The 27,707-nt window shown below is 47.1% G+C and overlaps 1 protein-coding gene across 1 annotated transcript; it reads left to right on the top strand.

Moving 5' to 3' along the window:
* Positions 1-3,974: 3,974 nt before the first annotated feature.
* LOC118096222 (testican-2) lies at positions 3,975-25,369 on the top strand. The gene is made up of 9 exons (XM_035137740.3): positions 3,975-4,016; positions 7,660-7,774; positions 9,042-9,156; positions 15,549-15,663; positions 17,497-17,616; positions 21,281-21,499; positions 22,694-22,756; positions 23,949-24,086; positions 25,085-25,369. The coding sequence occupies exons 2-9, from the start codon at positions 7,743-7,745 to the stop codon at positions 25,228-25,230; spliced, it is 948 nt and encodes a 315-aa protein (XP_034993631.3). The 5' UTR covers positions 3,975-4,016; positions 7,660-7,742; the 3' UTR covers positions 25,231-25,369.
* The last annotated feature ends 2,338 nt before the right edge of the window (positions 25,370-27,707 follow it).

The following is a 27,707-nucleotide window of genomic DNA, read 5'->3' as shown; positions in this document are numbered from 1 at the left end:
CATCTAAATTAAATACCTAGCAGAGTGGATTGGGGGGGGAGGGTTGGACTGCCCTGTTGAAACCCCTTTGGACAAGAGCATGGGTGGATCGTTGACCTCAATTGTAGTCTCTATGGGCAGTGTATATAGCGACAGAGCATTGAACCCAGCCATATATATCCCTTCCCTTCCCTTCCCTGTTTCTTACTTTACTTCATTGCGGGTGCATTTCGAGGGAGGTGCACAGCAGGCTTGCACTATAATGGCATGTAGTCTGAATCGTGCCCTTTCTTGACGGAGGCAAAAAGGGAAAAATAATCAAGCGCATGGATCGGTGGGGGTGTCAAAAAGAGTATGAAATACGATGCGCAACTCCAGCGCATCCTTCTGAGACTTTGCCGTTCATGCCCTGTAGGCAACAGAAAACCTCCTGAGGAAGACGCCGCCTGCTTAATAAATGCCCCGAATTATCAGGCCCTCGTCTTGATTTATATCCCTTCCAACCCGAATCCACGGCTGTCATTGTTACAGGCAAATGGCTTAATGGATGCAAAATGGAAAAAAACAAAACGAAATAGTGCATTAGTAGAATGGTTAATAAAACATCATTTCTGGGAAATGAATCCTGACATTACTCTTAATTTAAGCAGAGGAATAGTAGTGGCTGCATTGCCTTGTTGGTATAGCTGCTACGTGGGATTTTTTACTTGTCTTTTTCTCTCCTTTTCATGTTATTTCTGCTGCCCTTCTGCTGTGGTCTGACTTATCCAGGAGGTGGAGGTTAGTATTGATTTTTTTATAATCTTGTTTCATTTTATCATCACATCTGTATCGTCTCCTTCTGTCCTCTACTGCAGCTCCTTCACTTTTAGTTCTGGTTTATTTTGGAGGACCTTCTAAGTGGTTGAATGTGGTCTGTGAAAAATTGGCCAGTCATCCTGGCTCTGCATGTTTCGATACCTGCGTCCATCTGCCAGTGAAATCACTGGTGCTTGAACTGGCACAGCACAAAGGTTGCATTAAACTAAATCCAATTTTGCTATAAACCCACGTCAAGGATGGTGTGCTTTAGAGCTGAATTAACAGCCAGGCTACGAGAATGAAAGAATCACATGGCAGGCATCTCCTGCTGGGCGGACCATTTCAGACTTCCAAGGACATGAAAAAGTTCCTTGGGTGGAGAGCCTGAAAGAAAAAAAGTGTTGTCTCCAACCTGCTTGTTTTCCATGGCAGGGAGATTTGAGCTGTTTTTTGTTTCTATGTGGTAGGAGAACCCAAAATGTAGTTTCTCACCTACAGATGGAAGTGGCCGAGCTCAGCAAGGGCTGTTGCCATGTGATTCTTCTGATTGTGTGGTTTGGCTAGGACAGAGCTTTCTAGGGCTTGGTGGATGGAGCGCAACTACCGGTAATATACCAGCTTCCTGTTGGTTACCAGGAGGGAGAAGGGTAAGGTGAGGAGGTTGGCAGGGTGCAAATGCACCAGGATCAGCACCATGTTGGTTCTGCTGGTACTCCTGCACCATGCTGAAACTCCCGGCTGCCTCCTCGCTCCTTTCCAGCAACCGCCTGGTGAACTCATTCTGCTTTCTTGAATCAGAGGTCTGGAATATATCAAAAGATGTTAAGCCCAACCCTCTGCTTTACACAGGGTCTTCCGCACAGGTAAGTCTCTCACTTGTAACACAAGTGTAGTCTGCATTTACATTTGACGCACCTTCGTAAATCCTGAGCGTACAAGGAGAGAGGAGGACAAAATAAGGATCACCCACCCACAGCCTCTCAAGAAGGCTGCGCAGGAGGCACACCCAGCCACACACTCTCATTTCTTCTGGAACTTTTGAGCTCCAGCTGAGTCTTTTCAAAAGCACCTTTTGCTGGAGCAAGGTGACTGGAGTGGGGATGCAGAACATGCCCCATGCTCCTTTATGGAGATTGTTGCCGCGAGTCAGAATATAAATCTCTTTTTGCCCATATACTGCATTTCCCCTTCCCCCCTCCCTCACACTTTGAAAACAACGGAGGTTGCCCACCTTAGGCACTGCCTGCTCCCTTGTGCTCCCTCACAGTCTTTAAAGTTGCATGAATGAGTTCACACAGTCCTGCAGCAGCCCGATAAGCTCCAATATCTCTTGAGTGGTATATTGCAGGGAATCATGCAATGATTAGAAACAACTGCATGTTGCTCTGACCTTCTGTGGGCTCCAGGCCTGACATGGCGTTGCTTGCGCAAATTGCTCTTTTGCATCAGCATCTGTTGGCAGTTAATGTCTGCCCTGGCTCACCATCTTGAGTCAGGTATCTGCCCAAAAATATGAACAGCAGGAGGGGAGACTGGTGGGCCTGAGGGCCAAATGCGGCCCTCTCAGACTCTCCTCTCACAGGCCTTGCTCTGCACCCCATCAGATGTTTTTGCCTGGCTGGAATGGTGTGCCAGGATGGACAATTGACAGGTGTGTGTGTTTAGAAACCTCTGGCTCTTACATGGCATAATTTTGCCCCACGTCTTACTCCTCCCAGTTGGCCCTGCCCACCACTGTCATAAGGGCCTCCAGAGGTTGGTCAGGAGGGAATCCGGCCCTGCATCTAGAGGGACATTGTAGATGGTTCCGTGACATTGGTGCGACTCCCTTCTTGCAAAAGTCTGGCAGCATATTTGTGAGAACCCAGTAAGCGGGCAAGGTGTACCCCTCTCCTCCACAGGCGAGCCTTTCCTTCTCCTGCCTGTCAAGGTCACAAAATCTTTGTCACCATGGCAATATCACCAGTTCCCATATCCTAAAAAAAAGTAGATGTGCTGCAACACAGGAGCGCCTTCACAAGACCACTGTACCACATGGAGGGGGAGAGCAGTCTGTCTAAATAATAATAAAGGCATTCTGACTGGTCAGCTCTGAGCCATAGTGGACAAGATTTTTTAAAAGAAAGAAAGAAAACTGCTGAGGTTCAGGGATACCCCCCCCATAGCTGCCAAGTTATCCCTTTTTTACAGGGATTTTCCCTTATGCTGAATAGGCTTCCTTGCGAGAAAAGTGAAAACTTGGCAGCTATGCCCCCCCCCAATCCTCACACACTTCATTTTGATGAAAGCAGGATGGCCAAGGGCTCTATCATTAAACTGCTTTTATTTTGTTTTTCTGGTTGATAGAGCATGTTTATTTCTGATTGCATAACACTTTAAAGCAGAAAATGGCTTCATTGATTTGCAGTGGGCTGCTAACTTCTGATTGCTTGCTAGCTTGGGAAATGTGAAAAGATTTTTTTTTATAAAAAAAAAGTAAAAATAAGGTCACGAGGGACAAGAGAATATGACCTCGTGTTCTGGAATGCCTTCCTAGTTCTACGCTGTAGGGTCTTGCAATGGCTGAGCCCTGGCATAACAAACCTTGATCAGCTGATGGTTTTGCAGCTGATCCTTTGCAGGGGTTGCCAACCAGCTGATCAGCAGTGCCTGCAAACCGCATTTTGGCTAAGCCAGGTCTTTAGCTGCATCACACCTGACACACCTCTATTGTGGCATGACATCATATGTGATGTCAGGTGGGTGTGGATGGCCGAAATGGCCTTGTGGGCCAAAATGGGGAGGTTGGAGTTGGGGGGGGCTGATTAGGCTCATAGTACGGAGGTTTCCCATCGCTGTTCAAGAATGGACAAATCCCACAGAGCCTAGTCCATTTCTATGCTTTGTGAAGAATCGAGGTTTTGAGAAGATTCAGCCTTCTTAAGCGCCAGCCCATCAAATCGTTGAGCTTCTCCTGCAGAAAAGGAACAAAGAAGGTAAAACCAAGAGACATTACAGCAACAGAGCCCCTTTCCTGGAATTCAGGCTGTCAAGGAAGCGTCATTGTCGCATCCTCTGCATAACATTATCTGTATGGATTTTGATTTGCCTGGAGTTCTCAGCATCTGGATTTTCATACTTGACATTTCCTCTTGTTTAAACTCTTTTAATTCATTTAGGCTGTCATTTTTCCTCCCCCCCCCCCATTTAGGATGACTACATCAAAAGCTGGGAGGATAATCAGCCAGCTGATGAAGGTACATTTTTTCCTTTTCCTTTTGGTTCCGCTTAATCTTTTTAAAGGACCTGTTGCGATAATGTACCCAAGACCTTGTTAGAACAAGGTTCCTCCTGCCCTGCAAGATGGTAAATTTGGGAGCAAATTTCACTTGCGTCTACCTTGCTTTCATCTGTTCTAAAGACGTTTGAAAATGACTTCGAAGGCAAGACTACCAAGCCACAGTACAGGCGTGTTTGAAGAGAGATGTGTTTCCCAGTTTCGGTTTCACTAGCTGCAAAAAATATGTGTGTACCATGCAGGAATTGCAACTCTCCTTCTAAGTGGGGAGGGTATGGTCTTCCTTTTTTAAATCTTCCATTCCCTCTGTTCTATTAGCAGCATGGTGTTACCTCCGAGCTGCAGTAGTCTTTCATATACAATCTACTTGCCGATGCATATTCTTAAAAACACAAAAACAATTTGTAGATAGGCCAATGTTTTACCTGCCCTTGATCATTCATCAGAGTGAGCTGCCCATGGCCTTAATCACTTTCTTCTGGGTTGAATTCTGATGCTCTTCCAGGTGTTTTGGTTAGTTAAGTCTGTTTCCCTGCATCTTAGATAAGGTTGTTGCGTGCCATTGAGCTGAATCGATTGTGCTTATGCGAGTGATGGAAATAACCCCCCTTTCATGTTAGTGGAGACACACCTACTTCTAAACGTTTACAGTTTGCAGGTTTGGTTTCCTTGGTTAGTATCATTTAATTGCTACTTGAAATCGATGCCTCCAGAGTTGTGACTTCACAGATGATTGATCCGTAATTATTGGGTGGGTGGTTGATGTGACAGAGGAGAAATTTGCAGAGTAGAAGCACAGAGTTGAGCTCTGAGCAGCTGTCCAGAGAATAAAAAAAGTGGAATGGTGCAGGACTCAAATTTAATGCAGGAGAGGAAATAATCTGAATCAATGGCTGTTTCAGGGGCTCGTCGGGAGACACCCACCACCGTTTTAAAGCAGTTGAGTTGGGATGCTGCAGGGCCGTCTCAGGGGTGGTTCTGCAATTCGCACAAATGCTTTGCCAGAGGAGTCCAAATGGGCACTCCTCTGATTAATTTTAAATCTGCTTTAAAGAACTCCCTGTGCTTGAAGGTTTTCCAATTTTGGTCTAATTTTAATCTAAGCGTTGTAGTGGGATGGGAGGGTTTTGTGTTTTTTTAATTTCCTCTTTTTTTTGCAAGTAGGGCTATTGGTGCTGATCCAACAATATTCATGTGCAACAAGCCAAAGCTGTGCACATGTATCTCTGTCAAATCAACTGCAGTTGCGCTGATCAGCTGTTAGGCAGGGAAGAGGGGCAGGAAGGGTAAATGCAGCTGTGCTCCTCTGACTGGCAGCATTACAACTTTCAGATATGGCTGCCTTTTCGGCTGTTGTGTTTATGTGATTCTTCATGTGCGTTTTAATTCTTTTTCGCATTGGCCTTTCCATGTAAACCACTTCAGTAGGAATTTCTACTGAAGGGTGGTGTGGACATTTATGTAAACAGGTCAAATAACAAAAGCAAGATGGGAAAGTTTAGTTTTCGAAAGGGAGACCGGGAGGAAAAATGGAGGGGTGCTGGTACTGCATAGATATTCTAGCACATGGATGGGGAACGTTTTTCACCCAGAGGGCCAGGCAGATTCCCTTCTGGGCAATGTCCTGAGGTCCACATGCCAGACGTTCAAGGAGGTTGTAAAGCCGAAACTGTGAATCATATGGACTGGGGAGAGGGGATGTGGCTGGTGGAGAGCTCTGGGGGTCCAAAAGAGAGCGCTGGTGGGGCCACCAGACCTGAGGTTTCCCTTTCACTATTCTAGGGAAAGTATATGGGGCAGCCAGGGAGAATGGGTGGAATAGTTTGCTGGCTTAGATGCTGTGTGGTTACGAAACTTAAGCTTCCTAGCCAACCTGGAACAGAGGAAGTTTCTTTCTTCTAGGCAAGACCATTGGGTCTGTCTAGTCCACTACTTCAACTGACACCAGAGCCTTCCCCGTTCCTTGCTTTCTGATCCTTCCCCCTGGAGATGTTGGGGATTGCAATCAAAGCATGAGTTCTATGGCAAGCAACTTGAGTACGGTATATCCACATGTTGCCTGAGCAACACGATCTTCTAAACCATTGAAAAATGTACGGCGCTTGTAGCATGCTCAAGCTATGAGAACAGACCATAGTTCAATTGCAGATAGTTTTAATTTTTTTTAAAAAAAATAGTAATTCACGGTCAGTTTAAATTGGCTTTAGTTTCATTGCATCCTTTTATCCTTCCCATACACTACTTAGAGGCTAAGGTGGCAAGTGGTGTAGACATGGTTGACCTAAATAAAATCGACACATAAAGAAGTAAGAGTGTATACTTTGCATACCCAGGCTCCCAGGTTCAGGCATCGCCAGGTATGGAGCTGGAAAAGATTCCTCTCTGAGCCAGTCTGTGTAGGTCAGGAATGGGGAACTCCCACCTACCATCATCCCTTGCTGGCTGAGGATGATGGGAGTTGGAGTCCCACAGCACATGGAGGCCACAAATTCCTCCATCTTGCTATAGGCAGAACTGAAATGGATGCACTGAGGTCCTGATTCTGTTTAAAGCAGGTTTATACATTCAAACTTTGAGGCCCTGGAGTTTCGCTGGTTACCACCGCCTGATCTTCCAATCACTGCTGGCACCAGACTTTTTTTTTAACTTTTAGAAAATTGAGTACTTGAGCACCAGTCCTTTGATCTCCCTTGGTTTTATTAAATAAAGGCAATTCAATTTAAAGAATGCCTTGACTGCTCTGGCCTGACCAGAATACTGATTTGCTGACCTTCAGAAAATAGTGCAAGAGCATTTTGTTTTTCAAAGGCTGCCTGATCCAGGCTGCAAACTTCCTGCCGTTGTAAAGTTTGCTGGCTTTGAACCCACGCAGATTTAAGCATGCTCATTATGCCCTTTGAAAGCGGCGAGCTTAAGGGCGCTTAGCTCTACACTGCATTGTCCTCTGCAGCCCAAATCCAACAGCAGTCACGGGCAGCTAGTGATGTGTAGCTGGAGGGACTGGGTTTAGAGGCACGTCTTCCATTCCCATCCAAAGATGCATTCTAGCCTATCCTCCTCCATCCTCAGGGGCTGTCAGGAAGTTTCAGACTACATCTGCCAGACAATTTGGTAGAGGGTAGATAACCATTTGGAGATATGTACCTTCTGTGACATTGACCTATGATAGTGCTGGAGGTGAAATAGTTAAACGGGTTACCCAATAAGAACCCAGGGGGGTGGAGTCAGATTTTTCTGCAAAATCTCAATGAAGTTGCTGTGCTTTTCTTTTAAAAAAAGGAAATTCTCCAAAAAATAAACACATCCGACATTGCCTTACACCTGGGAGTCCCGGACGTGGGGCTGCCCTATTTATAAGATAGCACTACAAATAGGAAACTAGCCCAATTATCAGACTCAATTCAAGTTGATTTGTGAAACGGCTTCTGATCCATATAGAGTTGCATGTAACAAAGTATTGCAGACCATGGTTGCTTTGTACTTTTTAGCATGTTGTGTGTGGTTGTCTGCAAGCTTCTGCTTTATATCAGGCAGCAACCTCTGCGGAGGTGCTATAAAAAGGAGCATTTAGTCATTCGCACTCCATTTACTTCTGGCTTTAGGTGTGGACACCACCAAGGATCCCTGCCAGAAAGTGAAATGCAGCCGGCACAAGGTGTGCATCGCCCAGGGCTACCAGCGGGCTATGTGCATTAGTCGCAAAAAGCTGGAGCACAGGTAAGGAAGCAGCTGGCCTCTCCATGAGACCCTGGTGGGGCAGTATGTGTTATTGAGTGACTTGCTCTTGCTTCTGACGAGTCCTTTTGTGGTGGGCACACCAGGGAGGAAGGAAGCTGTTATAAGTCAATGGAGGACAACCCAAACTTAAATACAGTTGGCTGGTACAGTAGATTTAAAAGTGATTTGTTTTATTCATGATATTGAATGAATATTTTTTAAAGTGTCAAGTGCTTGTCAGCCACCCGCTGAAGTGGCACTTGTTAGCCAGGACACTGAAACTCAGGATATTTTGGATCCATAGCTGCCAAGTTATCCCTTTTTTACAGGGATTTTCCCTTATGCTGAGTAGGCTTCCTCGCGAGAAAAGTGAAAACTTGGCAACTATGTTTTGGATCATGTGACATCGTTGTGACGTCAGGTGATGGAGGCCCCACCCATCTCTCGAAATGGCCCATGGGAGTGGTCAGGATTTGGCCCGTTGGACGGATCCTGCTCCCCCACTGCCTGTTCTCACTGAACAAGCAGGTATAGAGTTGCCTGCACAATTCCCATAAGTCTTAACTTCTTTTTCTTTTTAAAATTCAAGAGCGAAAAGGCAGAGGAGGAATAGGCAGTATCCCTAAGGGAGGCCATATTGCGCAGGCGATCTCATTCCTTGTGGCTAAGGCTCTCTTCTGTTCCTTCACTTAACATTATGCTGTGGTTCACAGGTGTTCACACATGAGCTCTCTGCAAGTGTGTGCCCAAACTCCTGTGAAGTAAAAGTGGTGAGAAAGCAGGTACACACCACACACATTCACCTGGACACCCTTAAAATCTCCCTTCAGACTTTTGCTCTTGATACAGGATGGTGTGAAGTGGATCTGGGTCTCTTTGTTTTGTTTCTCCCTCGATGGCTTTTCACCCCTTTCTGTTGCGAACAAATCGTATAACTGAAGGTTAAAGTTGTCGCTGTTTGGCAGGCGGAAGCTCTGTGTGCGGCTTTCATGGCAGCACAACAGGCAGAAATCCATAGGTGAAGCTTTTCCTCCTGGTGGCTCTGTGAAAAGTTTCACTTGTGGATCCCTGCCTGTTATATTGCAGGCACCACAGTGATACCTGAGGAGCCCTCTCCAGTCTGCAGTTTCGGGATATTTCACATTCCTCAAGTGTCAAACAGAGAAGAGCGCATCTTGTTCCTGAGGGCATGTTTGCTGCGAGGTTATCCCTGATTTAATACAAATTCTTGGTTTCTTTCTTATCTCTCCCTCCTGTGCACCCACAGAATCAAACAGCCTGCCCTGAAACTCCATGGAAACAAGGAGAGCTTGTGCAAGCCTTGTCACATGACCCAGCTCGCATCTGTCTGTGGCTCCGATGGACACACTTACAGCTCCGTGGTGAGAGAAAATGGCAGCAGCTAAGCCTGGAAACGAGGTTGGCGGGAGGGCATTTGTTCAGGGGAAGAAGCAGCCGCAATGTTTCAGGGGGTCTGGTCAGAATTTCATACCCATTTAGTATTATGCGGGAGTTTTTGTATCTCTGCTCTCTTGAGTTCTTTTACAGTCTTTGCTCATTCCTTACTTCTTAGGAGTTATAGGGTTGCAGAATTGGAAGGGACCCTGAGGGTCATCTAGTTCAACCCCCCTGCAACGCAGGAATATGCCGCTGTCCCTTAAGGGGATCGAACCCCACAACCTTGGCATTATCAGCACCACGCTCTAGGCAACAGAGCTGTTAGGATTAGCTCCAAGTCCTTTTGTTTCTCTACCCACCAACCTATTCTATCTTCACAACAACCCTGTGAGGTAGGTTAAGCTTAGAAACAAAACAAACCCAACTACAGTGGTACCTCTACTTACGAATTTAATGCGTTCCGAACACACATTTGTAAGTCGAAAAAATTTGTAAGTCGAATCTCGTAGGAATGCATTGGGAGAAAAAATTCGTAAGTAGAAGCAACCCTATCTAAAATTCGTAAGTAGAAAAAATCCTATCTAAACCACATCCAAGATGGCGGATGGAGCTCCATTCGTAAGTAGAAACATTCGTAAGTAGAGTTATTCGTAAGTAGAGGTATCACTGTACCCAGTAATGGACCCAAAGTTATTCAGCAGGCTTTATGGTGTACTGGGAGTTGGCTCTACAAACAGCTTATAAATCCTAATACCGTGTTTCTCCAAAAATAAGACACCGTCTTATATTTATTTTTCCTAAAAAAACCACACGGTGGCTTATTTTCAGGGGATGTCTTATTATTTTTTTAATTAAGTATTAATTAAAGGTTAAACTGCCTATCACTATGGCTTATTTTCGGGGTATGGCTTATTTTCGGAGAAACACGGTAGTAGTAGGAAGAAGGAGGAGGAGGAAGAGGAGATGATCCTGGAGGAAAGGCAGCAACATATAAATGTAACAAATAAATCAATCTTTACTTGTGTCTCATGCAACACTTCGCCATGGGAAAAGCTTGGTTCCTTAACTTGTTATTAGGGCCTGTTTGTTTCAGAATGGCTGCTCAAGGGACTAATGTTTCCTCTTTCCGCATTTCTGGATTGTAGTGCGGAAAAGCATGTTTTGTTGGACACTCTCTGAGTGAGGCCATCTCATTGTGAGGGAAGTGCCTGTCTCCTTCCTTAGGACGAGACTCAGGAGTGTGAGCAGAAGACATGGAGACCCCTTGCCCCTTCCTCCTGATGTGTCTTTTGACTGCTCACAACACCTCTCCTCTCAAGCTTAGAAACTTTGCCCTCTTTCCTACATTGGCACCTCACGGACATAATTTTGCACTTCATTAATGCTCTTCTCTAGGCTATCAGTGGGTGGCCTAAGTCCTCTCACCATTCATTTCCATCTGTAAAAACAGGGACAATTTTGTGAAAATTGTAAGGATACATTAACGCAAACTGTGGAGCAGTACTTAGTACTTCAGTACAGTTAAATAAATTACGCACATACATATATATATATTAGTGGAAGCACTGGAGGCATTGTTAGCGAGCGATATTAAAGATAATAACCAACAAAGATAACCTCTCTGGCACCTCTGCTTAATATATCACCAACCCACAAAATTATATAAAGATTATATATAACCAATTGGTGGAGGTCCCAGAGGTGGAGTAATTGGTTGATTTTAAAGCTAAAGAAGGGGTAATTATTAGCTGGGATTTTTTTTCTTTTTCTTTTGAGGACAGCTAAAATGGTCATTGCTAAACCCTGCAGATCTGCAGAATTCTCGTGAATGCTAGTATGATGAAAAGAACCAAAAAGGCACAGAGACAATAATAAAAAGAGGCAAATCTTTTAAGAGAATAACAAATTGTACGAAGGCTTCACTTCCTCTGGTGCAGACACGCATTTAGTAACACAGGGAGGGATTCGTAGCACTAAGATCGCGCTGTCAGCGCACACATTTCTGTTTGCCTGACAGAGTGGTCTCCCTTCTCCTCCCTTCTCATTCTGTACTGACACATGCACCCCCTCGGCCAATTGTGCGGGCTTCCTTGTGCAGGCTTCTGCTAGTGTCTCCACCCCTGACACTGAGGTCCAATGCTGAGAGCCTTCTGGCAGTTCCCTCACTGCGAGTAGTGAAGCTACAGGGATCCAGGCAGAGGGCCTTCTTGGTAGTGGCACCCGCCCTGTGGAACGCCCTCCCATCAGATGTCAAGGAAATAAACATCTATCTGACTTTTAGAAGACATCTGAATGCAACCCTGTTTAGAGAGGTTTTTTATGTTTGATGTTTTGTTGTGTTTTTAATATTCTGTTGGGAGCTGCCCAGAGTGGCTGGCGAAACCAAGCCAGATGGGCGGGGTATAAATAATTTTTTATTGATGATGATGATGATTATTATTATTATTAAATTAAACTGGTTAGTCAAATCAGACCCACAGTAACAGAGGAAGCTGCCTTATACCAAGTCAGTGTCCTTTCAGCTCAGTATTGCCTGCACTGACTGGCAGCAGCTCTCCAGGATTTCAGGCAGGAATCCTTATCAGTCCTGCCTGGAGATGCCAGGGAGTGAAATTGTGACCTTCTATATGCAAGGCAGATGTGCTACCATTGAGCTATGCCCCTTCCTTGAATTTATTCTATCCTCATTGTCACCTGTAATCAAACAGGTTTTTGAAATAATAGGAAAACCTGCTGAAAACCCATTGAGCAGACCAGAAATCAAGATGAGTTTTGGCAGCAAGATCAAGGAATCCTTTTTTTTTAAGGGCACCTTCATTTCTGGGGAAGGAAATACTCTTGGCTGCCCCTGGTGTTGGTTAGAAAAGGGAGAATGTCTGTTACCAAGATGTTGATATCAAAACGCCACATCCTGGAAACAAAATACATACAATTAGGACATTGTCAATAGTTTTGGCCCACGGAATCATGACTGGAACCAATGGGTGGAAATGGCAACGAAGCGGATTTCAGCTTAATATTAGGAGAAACTTCCTAGCAGTAAGAGTTCTTTGACCGCTTTGGGAGGTGGGAGGGTCTCCTCCCCTGGAGCTGTTTAAGCAGAGGCTGGTTGGCCCTCTGTTATAAGGGAGGTGCTGAATTTGTTGACCTTTCGAGGTGCCTTCCAACTTTTTGATTCCACGAAATGTAAAGCAGGTCCCTTAAAAAGATGGACAGCAGCAATACAAGTATCACCAAGGGTTTGAGGTCGTTTGACTTTCCTTCTAGACAAAGCGAGTCTCTGGGTGATAGCGCAGTGGTATATTTACAGTATTGGAAGTGAGTGCAATACCCCTTTACGTTACATGCAGTACAGTGAAGCTGTACAAAATTGGTGTGACTCACTGAGCCAAAGCTCGTTTGGGTAGCCCTTGTTATGCTGTGCTGACCTACTTTTTCTGCCTTCTGGCTGTTGGAATGGGGGAGTCTGTTCCAACTAAGCTCTTGCCTTTAGCACATACAATTGCATTTAACTCTCTCAAAATAGAGAAGCGAGTCTTGTGAAGAATCACCTCCCAGCCTTTAGTAAACTGATTCAGAAACCGGAGCACAGTTCCTTTGCTAAAAAACGAGGGCGGTTTTTATACAGCTCCCAACATTGGTCTGGATTGGAGCATGCAATTCAGAGCTCTTTTGCAGCCATTTTTGGATTGCTCCGTATGGTGGCCGGGGCAATTTGCAACAGGAAGTGAGGATTCTGATTCTTTCCTGCTTGTCTCCTCGCATCCCGAGCACTAATCTGGCAGTGAGGTGGAGCATTGGAATTATGGCTTTGCCGCTATGTAAAGAGCTGTAATATGCTTTGAACCGACCACTTGGAAATCATAGATTTGGAAGTGGTCTTGTTGGACATGTAGTTTGATGCAGGAAATCCACGGCAGGAGCCCCCCAAGGGATGGTGGTCCAGCCTGTTGGAAGGCCTCCAATGAGTAGGGATGGGAGGAGAAATTCATTTCAGTTTGCGAGTAAAAGCGACTGTCCCTAATTCATGCTTTCCAACACAATACAAGAACCAAAACACAGTCTTCAAAACTCACACTTTTCTGAATTTTGTAGTGCAGCTCTCCTGAGAAGTAATGTGTAAAGTGTGCATAAAAATGCATATATGAGTGAAAAATGACATGCAACAGATTATTGTATTAGGGGAAATTGTTTTGCGTACACTTGTTCATTAGGGGAAATTGCATACAAACGTGTAGATTAGGACAAATTTACACTAAAACACTGGTGAATTTTCATGGGAACTTTTTTTTATTAAAAAATCACAACCATGTGGAAATATGGAGAACTGATTTTAAGTTTGGAGAAATGAGAAACTGGAATAAATTGAAGATTTGTCCATCGCTTGTGCCAGTGAGGGAGACTGCACCATCCCTCTAAGAAATCAGTTCCATTGCCCACCTTGCTTAAGTTTAGTTTGGGTTTTGTGAATCTACCCCTTCATCTTCCCACCAACTAAATCCTCCATTTCCAGATGCTCTGTGTGTTTTGTCACAGCCAAATATACTGGGGTCCCCCCCCTTTTAAAAAAATGTTACTCTTTCTCCCATCCCATCAGTTATTAAGATGTTGGCGAATGCCCCATGAAATCACAGCAGGTCAAGTCAATGGGGGGGGGGATATTTTTCTATAGTTTGCAGGAAACAGGCAGCCAGTTTTTAGCCTATTATGCACCAAAGAATGTTGAGAAGCCTTAGCCTGATTAGTTCGAAACCAGGACACAGCAGGAAATTTCATTCGGGGGAGATTAGCACTAAGAAGATTCATTGTTATTTGCTTTTGGTTCCTGTTGCTTGAAGAGTTAAATAAATAAAAAGTAACAGGATCAGAAGGCTGGCCTGCCGCAAAACCCTTCTGTTGCAATCTGCCCCTGGATTTCAAAGGGGTCAGCGGGAGAGAGATTCTTGTTGCTGGAACTTAGACCTCCTAAATGTACTCAGAATAAAAAGCAAGGATCATCATGGAAGGGGGCAGGATCTAGCCATGGAGCCTTAACATTCACAGAGCATGGGGGAGAAGTTTGATTCCCCGTCCCTATGCAGAGCCCTCCTGCATTTTGGCATGAGATATAAGCAGAATCGGGTGCACTATAATTAAAAACCCCGTCCGTGCCTTTGCAATCAAAATCCCACACCAAGTCAAATTCTGTGACCTGTGCAAGCGGGTGAAAAACAAGCCCATTTGCAAGATGTCTCTAATAATGAAAAATAGCGATCAATAAATAAATGCAGAATTCTGCAACATTTCTTTTGTGCTAGTCATTAGGAGCATGAGAAACTGCCTCGCGCACTGAAGCCCCACCCCAGCTACCAAAAGCCTTATTTATTCCCCGCTTCCTTCCCCTCCCTTGCACACATAGTTGTGTATATATCTTCCCCGTCATGAAAGCAGAAATTCTCAGAAAGCCTCGTTTTGTGCTGCTCCTTTCCTTCCCCCCCATGGAAATAACGGCAGGCATGTGGCCTTGGCTAATAACAGAACCCTTTCCTAAGTTGGACCACACATCAGCTGAGTGCCATTGCTCCAGAGGCAGAGTTCGTTATACTGCCATAGGAACACTTTCCAGGACCCGCTGTGCCTTCTATCGCGGACAGAAGGGAAACGGTCACATCCTCCGATTTATTATATTGAATGTCAGCATATTGATATATGCAGCCGCTAATCCCTGTGATTAATGTGTTTATACTGGAGCTGATTAATGGAGTTGCCTCCCATCAAGGAGGAATATTATTCATGGAATTTGGAATTGGTCATGGGGGGCGGCGTTGTAACCATTATGAACTTGTGCACGAGTATTCAGCCGTTGCATTAAGCGGTAGGTGAATCGCCATCTTAGTGCAGAACTTAGAGTATCTGTTTGTTGTTTGTTTGTAGTGCTCCAGAAGCTGAAAAGCAACTCAACAGATCAGTTAAAAAGCAAGACAGTTGCTGCCCTCGGGTTTATAACCTAAAAGAGATGACACAAGAGGGGGAAAGGGGATGGAGGGAAGATAAGCAAACTCAGGCACCAGGTCTTTGCAGGACCAGCTGGGATGGAAACGAGGAGAGGAGGACCCCAAAGGGTCTGGCCTGTTGACCGAGGTGATGAAGTGGGAGGAGAGGGAGGCATTGCCCACTCTGTAAGTGTTTGTGATCTGTGTTGGACAGACTAGGCAGGGACTACCAAATGAGGAGGGGAGAGTCAGGCGGCAGCAGAGGAGCAGGTGAGATGAGGCTGAGGAGGTTCATGGCAGACTCTCCTAGACCAGCAGAGTCCCGGAGCCTGGATGTTCCCCCCACCCCTTTGATTGGCAAGTGTTGACTTCCCTGACTGTCTACTCTCTATTCTGTCTTGCAGTGCAAACTGGAGCAGCAAGCCTGCCTGACCAGCAAACAGCTGACCGTTAAGTGCGAGGGGCAATGCCCATGCGCGAGTGAGCATAGCCCGACCTCAGCCACAGACACCAAACAAGGTCAGGGGGAACATTTTAGTGAATAGCCTGGTGATGGCATCTTCTCCTTCCCTTTCCTCTGCTGCTTTTTGTGTGAAAGACAGAAACAAAAGCATGCCTAAGAGCAGACATCCCCAAACTTTGGCCCTCCAGATGTTTTGGACCAGAATTCCCATCTTCCCTGACCACTGGTCCTGTTAGCTAGGGATCATGGGAGTTGTAGGCCAAAACATGTGGAGAGCCACAGTTTGGGGATGCCTGCCTAAGAGTCTGGCGTTAAATCATATTCCAAGGGGTCCCAATCTCCCTCGATCGTGCCATATGCATTTCTCTGCCAGGCAAACTACATGAGACCATTATCCAGATGCAGGCAAGCTCCCTCCCCTAGTAACACATCTCACGCCGCAGTTTCGTGTGCATTGTCATCGTTTTGTTCTGGGAAGGTGACCCTGGGGTTGGCATTACTACCAGGCATCCTTGGGCAGCTTTCAGGGCTCCAGCATTGTGGCAGCGGGCACTGCTGCCGCTTGCCATGGACCCACCTTTTTTTTTAAAAAAAAAAGCTAGTTCTAAAAGAGCTGGGTCTACTCACTGTTTGAATTTCCCACAAAACGCTCCCTTCCCCACTGCAGCCTTGTTCTAGGGCAGTGTTCATAGCAGAGTCTCAGCTGCACACTAAGCCCAGGTAAGCCCACCTGAGCCCACTGCTGGGGAAGGGTGCCCATAAAGAGTACACCTGGCCCAGGTCCCCCCCCCCCACACACACCTTGGGTCTCCTAGGCTTGGGTCAATATGGTGCTGACCTAAGAGCTATGGGAAAGCTTAAAGCACCAAAAATCAGGTCCCCCCCATGATTGCAGTTCTGACCCACGCAATAAAGATTCAGAAACCATTCCAGTACATCTGCCAAGAGCCAGTTCGCGTGGAAATGTGAAATCCAGTTCACGCTACACTGCCATTTTCAAAGTGGGGGACGGAAATAGGTCCATTTTGTTGTTGCTTAGATTTCTTCCTTGCCCCTCACCATAAGGACCCAAGGCAGGTGTAGACAGTATTAAAACCAGATGAACCGATTTACAATCAAAAATAGAAGGTGGGTCCTAAAAACATATAGGCATCAAAGGCCAGGATAAAGAGGTAAGTATCTGCTATGAGGCATGCATGAAAAAAATAAATATAAATGGGATGCTTAATGTTACTTAGCGAATATAGCACTGTTACCTGTGTAAAAAATTAGCAAATTAATTATGTAAGTTTTGTTCAATTAACTGGTATAAAGGTTGCAACCTAACTATTGTAACTTGTTTCTGAGTTGTGTGCTATTCTGTACCTAAACCCTTAAAGTGGCAGGCTTCTCTCTGCTGCTTTCCATCCCCATAAAAGTACAGAAGGCCAAATTCTAGACCAGTCCAAGATGTGTAACGCACTCTGGTTAGGCAAGTGAGTGGTGCTCTTGTCAAATCCTGGAGTTTATCCACCATTTGGACAGCTCAGACTTTTGTTTAAGGCAGGGATTGAAATGGACAAGGATTTCCAAGCTAATAAATGTCACAAGTCATCACCTTCCCCAACTCCTCAGTAAGCCGTCCTTTCTGTATTACACACATAAACACACTGAATTTACTCCATGGAGACGGAATATTTTGCTACTTAAAAGAGACTCTTGCACAATGGATAAAATAGTGTTTGGGTGTCTTTCATGTTCTTGTGTGGAAAGGCCATGAGAAGCACACTTGTATGCAAGCAGGCACAAACGTGCTTGATAACTGCATGCTTTTTCCTTTTTTTGGCTCAGTAACTTGACTCCTTCCCAGCTCGGGGTGTTCAGTTAATAATTCTGCATTTGATTTACAGAAACCTGTACTGGGCAAGACTTGGCAGACTTGGGGGATCGGCTCCGTGACTGGTTCCAGCTCCTGCATGAGAATGCCAAGCAGAACAGCTCCGGGAGCGCAGGGGCCAATCCAGTGAATGGTATGAAGAAACTGTGGCCGTTGTCATATGCATGCGTGTACAAAAACGGTCATGGGAAGACGGAAACGGAGCCATGCAATCTCTGAAGAGATTCTCTCTGCAGTTACTGGACTGATACCTGTGTCCAGTGATTCCCTTAGACCAGGGGTCGGTAAGGTTTACCGGCCATGGGCCGGATCACTCCCATGGAGATTGTCCGTGGGCCAGACTGGGGCAGCGTGATGCCGGAAATTGTGTCTGTGCATGTCTGCGGCACCGGAAATTGCTTCTGCTCATGCCCATACGTTGAAAATCGTGCCTGTGCAGAAGCAATTTTCGGCGTCTGGACATGCACAGACGTGGGTTCCAGTATCTGCACGTGCGCAGAAACAATTTCCGGTACCGCTCGGCAAGTCCCCGTGCTGTGCTGGTTTAGTGCAGCACGCAGGGGACTCGCCGACCGGGTGGCTCAGTTCAGGGGTGGCTCATGGGCCGGTAAAATGGTCTTTGTGGGCTGCGTCTGGCCCATGGGCCGCACGTTGCAGACCCCTGCCTTAGACTGAACATCTTTGAGTTGCAGGTAGATGGCTGGCTGCATGATTGAGTAGGTTTAAAAAACAAACACCTTTCTGTCCTTGGAAAGCCTGCACGTTGGGGTGAAAGGGTTGCGTTCAAGGTAGTAGCATTAAGGCGAACCTTATGTCAGGATGAAGATTTCTGCTTGCACAAGGAAATGTTCTCTTCCTCTGCTTTCCCCCATGCACCCCCTAAATCTCTTATGGAGTTTCTGCCAACTCTCTGGAGTAGATTTGGGTACAGTGGCTGGGGACCCAGTTGTGTTAATGCAACCATTCTGTTAAATACCGCCCCTATTTCTTCTATATATTTCTTCCTGGCAGGCTGGTTTTCCACACACAGGGAGCTTTTGGTAGGAGAGAATGCTGAAACGTGTGATTCACCATCTACGAAGTGGTACAGTCCTGCGCAATAGGATATTTCCGAATGCATACTTTGGCTTAACCCAGGGGCTGGGGAACCTGTCATCCCATCACCCAGAATGGCCAATGGACCCCTTGGCTTAACCCCTCTCTTTCCTCTAAGTTATACCAGGAATAAGAGGGTTGTTTCATTCAGGTGTGAAAGACGCAGGAACACATTCAGCTGTAACTTCAGCAGTGCAGAGAAACCGGTGGGAAAATTCCGCCATGTTTTCAGGATCGACGTGAGAAAGCTCTGTCTTCTGCGCCGAACGAGGGAAGGTGACCACAACCAGCCCTTCAACAACTCCTGTTAGAGAGGGACAGCCTTGTTGCAATGAATAGGACTTTGCGAGAGCCACAGGCTCATTTATTTCACTGGAGCCGGCACAGCAGACGTGCCTGGTTCCGTCAATCTTCATTCCCCCTGTTGTGTCAGCTCTTATTTCCCCTTGTGAAACTAAATTGTTTTTGCTTTGGCTGAGCAGTTATTTGTTGGGTGCCAGCAGCTTGTCGTATTTCGGCACTAAACTGGTCTTTATGTGTGACTCTATTAGTTTATATACCATGAGATCAGGAACGGGGAATCTGCGGCCCTACAGATGCTGCTGGACTACGAATCCGGTCATCGAGCCCAGCTGCCAACCAAGCTGGCTGGGAATGATGGGAAATGTAGTCCAATAAACTCTGTAGGGCCACAGCTTCCCCATCTCTGCGCTAAACAGTTCTTGAGTCACCATGATGTTCATCCAATCAGATTTGGTGCGTTAAGTGCAGCTTTACATGTGCCATTTGCCACATTTTCATCAGCTGAAACACAATACTTTGTTCTCAGAGCTGATCTGAGAAATTAACACTCAAGCCAGAGTCTGGAATTTTCAAAACATCATCATTATTATTATTATTATTATTATTATTATTATTATTATTAATGCATTTTGTAGTTGGTGTGATGAAAGGGAAAATGTGCTTAGCACGGGAAATTGGGAGGGGTGCGTCGTCAGCAAATGCACATTTTGTACATTAAACCAAGCAAGCCCTGCTCATCTCCTGGCTGCTTCCACAGAGCAGAGCTTTCTGTGTGGGCCACCCACATTCTGCCAGTTGCTGTGTGAGCACAGCAAGGCAAAGGTTTTTGCGCACTTGTTTGTTTTAAACAAGTCCCCAGCCCCTGAGCAGAGTTGGCAGATTGGTCCCAGAGCACACGCAGAACGTGGAAGTGCGACCGGCCAGGAGGAAGATCATTAGTTTAAATGTCAGTGAACAGAAACCGCCAAGCCGCATGCTTCTCCCACAGGCGGGCCTTTGCGTTGGATGAAGTCTTGCCCCGTTGGGAGGGTGATGCCCTTGTGCCACCGTTGGCTCTGCCACTCCCATCCCTCGGCTTTCGTAAGCAGAGCAGTGAGCCGGTGTGGCTCACCTCCAGCGGTGAGGAAGTCCATCTGGAACCAGCCTGGCAGCAGCATCACAAACTGCATAGGAGATAGGAAGTGAAGCAGGCCGTGCGGGGAAATGGCAAGGCTCCCGTCTCTTTCAACAGCAGCTGCTTTTCCTAGAGGGCCACTTTGAGAAGCGAGCCGAGCGTGGTGGGCCGACGCTGCAGCCATGACCCTTTCAGGCCGCCTGCCACTGTCTTCTGCTGCCCTGCATGCCACGTCCTCCTTGCATCTTCTGCCTCTAGCTTGGCTTCTGGAAGGAGAGAGGTAGCAGCTGGTACCTTGTAGAGGACCAGATTTTGCCTGTGGGCCTGCAGTTGTTCACCTCTGCTCCATACACGCTTAACGTGTATTTGCCGTGCAGAACTGCAAAGGTGGTCTTTTGGGGTTCCGGTGCAGAAGTTCAGGCCTGTAGGCCTGACGTTTGAATCCTGATGTGCAGCAGCATTGACAGGGCAGACTTTTCCAGGAGAGGCTGTGCATATGCACAGGCTTGTGTCGACACACACACTTTTAAATAAGGAAAAATTCTGCAACTAGGAAGACAGAACCCTGTGAGCGGTATAAATTATGCAGATCGAGCCTATTTGCATAATGCATGCAGCTTCTCTGAGGAGCGGCAAGGCACTCGAGGAGCACCTGCCTCTCAGCCACACGGTGTTCTGCTCAGCTTCCCATTTGTGTAGCTCCTCAGCATCGCCTACAAGTTTTTCATCACCACAGTCTTTGTAGCCATAAGGTCTAGCAGCTTGCTTGCTTTCTTTAAAATAACGAGTAGAACCTGCAACAAATCACTGCAGGTGATCTGCCTCTCAGTGCAAGTGCTCCTGTTCAGACATGGACATGTTATCCTTAGGATACTCCATTGCACACACAAAATGTGTGTTTTTTTGTTTACCAGCTGACACTCAACATTCCACAGCTGTTGAGCATGCTTGGTCTCCATTGGGTTGTCTTTGGGGTGCTTTTGCCTCCTAGGGGTGTATTTTTAAAGTTTTATACTTCTTCTTACCTTGACGTTCACCTTCACACGCTGCTTCCCCCGCCTCGTCTCTCAGGAGCCCCATTTCGGCTCCAAACCACCCGAGTTCACTCTTAGAGGGAACAATGGAAGCTGAGGTCCTCGGGATGCTGAAACTTGCACCCAAATCCCGCACTTGCAGGCACAAGCGACCCTCGTTACAACTGTATGCGCAGAGGGACCTTCACTCCCCCTTACTCTTCTTTCTCACTCTCTGCTGTTGTTTTTTTCAAACCCCCGTCTGTTTGCAGTGCTGGACAAGAGCCTTGTGGCCAGTTGCAAAGACTCGATTGGCTGGATGTTTTCCAAGCTGGACACCAACAGCGACCTTTTCCTGGACCAGACGGAGCTGGCAGCGATCAACCTGGACAAGTACGAGATCTGCATCCGGCCTTTCTTCAACTCCTGCGACACCTACAAGGACGGCCGCGTCTCCACCGCAGAGTGGTGTTTCTGCTTCTGGCGAGAAAGTGCGTCGCTGCAAGGTTTCTTCTAAGAGTTGTTTTGTGTTGACTCCTTCCAGCCAGCCATATCCTGCCGTTCTTTATATAGTGCCAACTGTTGTAAGCGATGCTGAAAGAGATACACACACGCCGACAAATGGGCTTCTCTCTATCTTTCACTGATGGCACTAAACAAAAGGCCTCTTCTTGGCTGATGTGTTTTACCATAGCATAAAGCTGTTTAAAGAGGCACTTGTTACAACCCCACTTCGATTAAAGATAATCATCCTTTATTTGCACGCTACCTTTCCGTCGTAAATTTTGCTCGTGGTGGCAAAACTGGCAACAGAATTTAACAGTAAGTTAACCAAAACATCTCAGCATCTCAATAAGAAATATACCAAAAATTGAACATTAGTAAGGTCTACTAATAAAACGCAGAAACATCCCTGTAAATAAGGCACCTTCAAGATTAATTCTGGACCCCAACGGAAGTCCCAAAACATCACCCCACCTTGATAGTCTCTAGCAGCATGTTTTTTTTCCCCAGACTTGCAGTGAAGATGGTCTCTCTCATATTTTCTCCCCAGGAGCTGCCAATGGTTTTTAGGAAGGAGAATATTTGCTTAGCGCTTAGAATCATAGAATCATAGAGTTGGAAGAGACCACAAGGGCCATTCAGTCCAACCCCCTGCCAAGCAGGAAACACCATCAAAGCATTCCTGACAGATGGCTGTCAAGCCTCCGCTTAAAGACCTCCAAAGAAGGAGACTCCACCACACTCCTTGGCAGCAAGTTCCACTGTCGAACAGCTCTTACTGTCAGGAAGTTCTTCCTAATGTTTAGGTGGAATCTTCTTTCTTGTAGTGCTTTTTCTTATGAACTCAGAGCCCTTTGCGCACACGCACACGCACACACCCACACCCCTCATCAATCCTTGCAACAGCCCTGCAAGGTAGACCAGTGCTGTTAGTAAATGAAACGCCTGGTATTTAAGTACCGGTAAGTGATTTTTCTTAAGGGCTCAGAGCGCTTTGCATATGTTATGTTAATGACCCTTCCAGCAGTCCTGCAAGGTAGGCCAGTTCTTTTACCCTTGTATCAGAGATTACTGGGGGAGAGCGGCTCATTTATTGACGAGCACGCGGCTCCGATGAGATTGCTTTGAGCTGGTTTTTTGCAATCCTGGAATGGACACGCGTTTTGCTTTGGGTGTTTCAGAGCCTCCTTGTCTTGTGGAGCTGGAGAGGATACAGATCCAGGAAGCAGCCAAAAAGAAACCCGGTGAGTTGGAAATGGGGAGCTATTTGGGGATGGGTGAGAGAAGGGGAACGGGATCTTGTGGGTGTCTCGGTGCTGATAGTCGATGCTTGGAAGGTGCTTCACCAGCCAGTGCTGGTTTGCAAAGTCTCTTTCACCCAAGCCCCATCTCTGCTTGCCCCACAGCTGAGGGCCAGAGGATCCACACCTGTTTTAGATGGTGTCATGGAAATGAAGATTTAGGCAGATTTAACGGCTCCTTCCTAAGGTCCAGCTCAGGCACCCCCAAACTCGGCCCTCCGGCTGTTTTGGGACTAAAATTCCCATCATCCCTTACCACTGGTCCTGTTAGCTAGGGATGATGGGAGTTGTAGTCCCCAAACAGCTAGAGGTAGTGGGGGAGCTTCATGCTCCGGCACTGGGGGTGGTGGGTGGTGGAGAGGAAGGCAGGGGGCTGGTGCACATCCTGGGGCCGTGGCGTGCTGCCTGTGGGGGTGTGGTGCCCAGCGCGGACAGGGGGGCAGCTGCGATAGCACCCCACCAGGATTGCGCCACTGGGAATCCTCCGCCAGTGGCTGGAGGGCCGAGTTTGGGGGTGCCTGGTCCAGCTCATACATGTGAGTGGCCATGCCCAAAGCAGACTTATAGCTGGAGCCATTTGTGTGAGCAAATCCCCAATCTGGGCAGATTTCAGCGATAATCGTGCAACTAGCTCATTGCCACAGGGCAGGGGTGGTTGCTCTGGCAGTATGCATATATGGCAACCCACTATTATGATTTTTGTCAGTGGTTTTTGCACACCATAATTCTTGCCAGGGAAATAATCGCTGTGTGAAGATTTTCCCTTGTCATTTTCCATCGCTTATGTTTATTCATGAAAGTACCTCTTAGGTCAGATTTTTTATTTATTTAACTGTGTACTGAAGCGGCTTATTTTTAAAAGTAGTTCCAAACTCCGTACTCTGGCCAATTATTCCTTACAGTCTTAAGTTCCTTTCTTGTTCAAAGTGTATGATCTTCCTTTAAATTCCCAGTTATACAAGATGCTGAGGGCTGCTAGGGTTGCCCGATGTCCTCTTTTTCCATAGCACATCCTCTTTTTCACTCTTCAAAACACGGCAAACCTAAAAATCATTTCCCAGCAATGGAGTCCTGCTGCTGCAAGCATTGTACCCCAACTCTACTGACGCCCTGTTGCTGATTTTTGCTTCCCCAGGGATCTTCATCCCCAGCTGCGATGAGGATGGGTACTATCGGAAGATGCAGTGCGACCCAAGCAGTGGGGAGTGTTGGTGTGTGGATCACCTTGGCATGGAACTAACAGGAACGCGGATGCATGGGAATCCAGATTGTGGTAAGGAGAATGAAGGGGGGGAGGGGGGAGAACTGTTGGCAGGTTGGAGCACAAAATGTACGTGTTGCACACGACAAGGGGGGCCTCCAACGTGGCCCCCGTCGTGGACTGGTTGGATGCAGAGGAACGGTGGGAAGAACCAGCTGTGGAACCCACACGAAGGCTCAGAGCCCAGGGAACGGTGGTGGGACCACTATGAGCAGTCAGAGGGAGAAGACTGGGAAGAGGAGGTGTCAGAAGCTGAAGAGGTAACAGGGCTGAGTGAGCTGGGAGAATCTGTGGCAGAGTCCAGAAGCTGAAGCAGGAGAGGTGGGAGGCCAAGAGGTAGAGAGGAGTCTGGCTAGTGAAGAGGCACAAATGTCTCCCCCTCCTGCTGCGACCAGATCCACACACACACACACACACACACACACACACACACACACAGTCTCCCAGAACATGCAGAGAAATGAAGAGGGCAGAGGAATGGGAGACAAGACAACAGAGCCTTAGGCTGTTGGGGAAGGAATTGAGGGAGGAGCCTTACAGAGCGGTGGGAAGGTGGGGACCTCGCAACTGCTTCACTGGGGCAAGGCCTACTAGGAAGAGTTGCTGCGATCTCTAGGCCTGCACTGTTTTGGTTTCTTCGAATAAAGAGTGAACTTCACAGACGCTGGACTTAGGCAGCAGCGAGGAGGTGGGAACCTTCAGTCTCAGCAAGTGCTTCTGGGCGGGGAGAGGGGGGCAAGACTTGGCAGAGACGAGTGCTCATGAGGCCTGACACTCCTGTTTTTTGCTAATAAAGAGTTAACTCCGACTTGCTCGGTGTGATTTCCTGCTGGCTTGCTCCTGTTGGCCCCACTTGAGTAGAGTTGAGCAGAAAGGCTTCCTCGCCATGGAAGAAGCGAAGGAAAGCCTTCTGAGGGGGAGGGTTCACCATCCACGGTTACCAAAGTGCCGCACCTGCCATTTCCTTACTAACGCCGCTGCTTCTGCTGTTGTTGTTCTCGTCATTGCAGATGATATCGTTGGATTCTCGGGGGACTTTGGGAGTGGCGTCGGGTGGGAAGACGAGGAAGAGAAAGAGACTGAGGAAGCCGGCGAGGAGGCCGAGGAGGAGGAGGGCGAGGCGGGAGAGGCTGACGACGGAGGCTACATCTGGTAGAAGCCGCCGAGGGCACAGTTTGGTCAGGATGCTGGCTGCAGGGCTGGGAGACGGCTGTCGAAACCCAAAGGAGAGGAACAGCTTAACAAGATGATCAGGAAACACAGTTGAATGTAACTAACTATGGCAGAACATGTTGTGTGCGTGTGTGCGAGTGTATGTATGTATGTATGCACCTGCCTGGGTGAGTCCATTCTCCTTACAAGGCCGTGGGGATTATCTGTTTCCCACCCCCCAGCTTAGCAGAGATCAAAGCTGTATCGAAGCAAAATGGGAAAGGGGGCAAAGTATTCTGCACTGTAGGTTCAGGTGGTCTTTATATATATATATATATATATATAAATATATTTAAAATATGTAATTTAATTTAATGTTTAAATTGTCTTATCACACATTTCCGCTCATAGCCAGACTCCCAAATATGTTTACCTGCCCCATCATCTCTCGTGTTATGATTCCTAGCAATAGCTTCCAATAATTTACACCTTGTTAGGTATGTACACCTTGGTCCACCAGTTGCTTTCAAGCACATACCTCTGCAAGCGCCCAGGAGCTCTGCCAAGCATTCCTGGGTCTTCGTTGCAACGGAAGAGGTGTGATCAGGTCAGGGATGAAGAGCAACCCCTTTCTCTTCCTTTGACCGAAAGTTAGACCCATATCAGGCTGGGACAGGTAGCACAACGCTGGTTCCAAACTTGACTAGCATATCACGGACTTCTCAGACACCCAGAGGGTCCTGCAAAATCCTGTCTCCCTGGAATATTCCCCACAGGAGGCTTGGCATCCTCGTAGTGATTTAAGAACCGACAGGTGGTCACAGGGTTGTGCCCGCCAATTTAAGAAGGGCCTTGCAAACTTGTCTCCACTTTATCTCTGGTCGCTGTAGAATGACGGGCTTCCATTTGGCCTCTCGGTGCCCTGGCAGAGTGACAGAGGCATTTGGGCACACAATTGGCTGAGAAACACTGATTTTATTTTTTTTAAAGAGAAATAACGTTATTGATTGTGGAATGCAAATTTGTGGGGCGGGCTAGGGTAACTGACGGCAAAAAGGCATCCCTAGCTAGGAACAAAGTTCCCATGACGAAAAAGGGGACCATCACCCGTCAACAGCAAAACAGCCACCCCCGGAGGTATGCTTCCGAATAATTTGGGTTGCAGTGTGGCGTTGCTATTGGCTGCTTTGTTTCTAGCTAAATAATCCTTTAAAAGAGACAGTCGTCCCACTGCTGCTGCATTTGGACGCACCCACTGCTTTGTGGGCGTGGGTTCCTGCAGGTGTGAGATTCTGTGTGTGAGTGTGTTGTGAGTGCATGGGTGTTGCAGCCATGGGTGCCCTCACGCAGTGTGAACAGATGGTGGGTGTTTGTGTGTGTGCATGGAGAATGAGGGAGAGCCAGCTTGGCTGATTACATTGAGCATTCCAGAGCTTACGCAAAAACTGCGCTTCCGGTAGAGCCACCTAGGCTTTCTGTGTGGCTCCATATCCTTCAAATACACACAAAAAATATGAATAACTGTGGGATTTTTTTTTTTTACGTGAGCTTAAACCTCCCAATGAGCCCGGCCACATGCTTGCAGTGGCACCATAACAGAGAACACTTGTGTAGCCCAGCTGTGATAATAAACAAGCCTTGCTGTGTTGACCTCTTTTAACCTTCCTTCTTGCCTAGGCTTTTCCCTCTCTTGTTTGTCTCTGTCTGTATACACACCTGCACGCTTCACACCCCTCCTTTATTCCACTATTACTTCTACTTTTCTGCAGAGAGAATAATAGATTATGACCGAGCGAGACTTGGAACTTGGAACTGCCAGGAGGGAGTGGCCTTCTCAGTCCATGTCCTTTGGGAAATTCCTCCTCTTCCTCCTTAGACTTTGCATTTTTTGTACCCTCCCCCCTAGAGTTGGAAGGGACCCCGAGGATCAGGTGTTCCAACCCCCGGCAATGCAGGAATAGGCACCTGCCCCATAGAGGGATTGAACCTGCAACCTCAGCACGAACTATCCAGTGACTTACTCGAGCTTTGGTTTCTGGAAAGCCCCTCTTTGAGGTCTCCTCCACTGTTGTTGCCTCTCCCCCCACCCCTTTTCTGCCTTTGTGTCTGGGACTGAATTTCCCAGTTGTGCATGTTTAAACAACCTATCAAAACATCTTTCGAATCCAGGAAGCAAATTTTGCTAACTTCACTCGTCAGGGCAGCACCCCAAAATTAATGCAAAAGGGAAGGATTGCCCATCTATTTGGACCCAGGAGTGACCAGGATGGGGTGTTTTAACAGATGGCACAGTGGTGGCAGCAGGACCAAGTCTGTGCAGACATGCCGGGGGAGAGGGTTGGCTCTGCCTGTATTCCTTGCACAGCCCCAGCCTCTCCCTGCCAACCTGGTTTGCCCTATCCAGGGAAGCAGCAAGGATGGTGCCCCTCCCAGACACTCTTGAATACTGTAGAACTGGGGGGAGGGGGAGAGAGAGAGAGA

The sequence above is a fragment of the Zootoca vivipara genome, chromosome 5, assembly GCF_965207765.1.
Source record: "Zootoca vivipara chromosome 5, rZooViv2.hap1.1, whole genome shotgun sequence".
NCBI lineage: Eukaryota > Metazoa > Chordata > Lepidosauria > Squamata > Lacertidae > Zootoca > Zootoca vivipara.
This window is presented reverse-complemented; position numbering and strand designations above follow the sequence as displayed.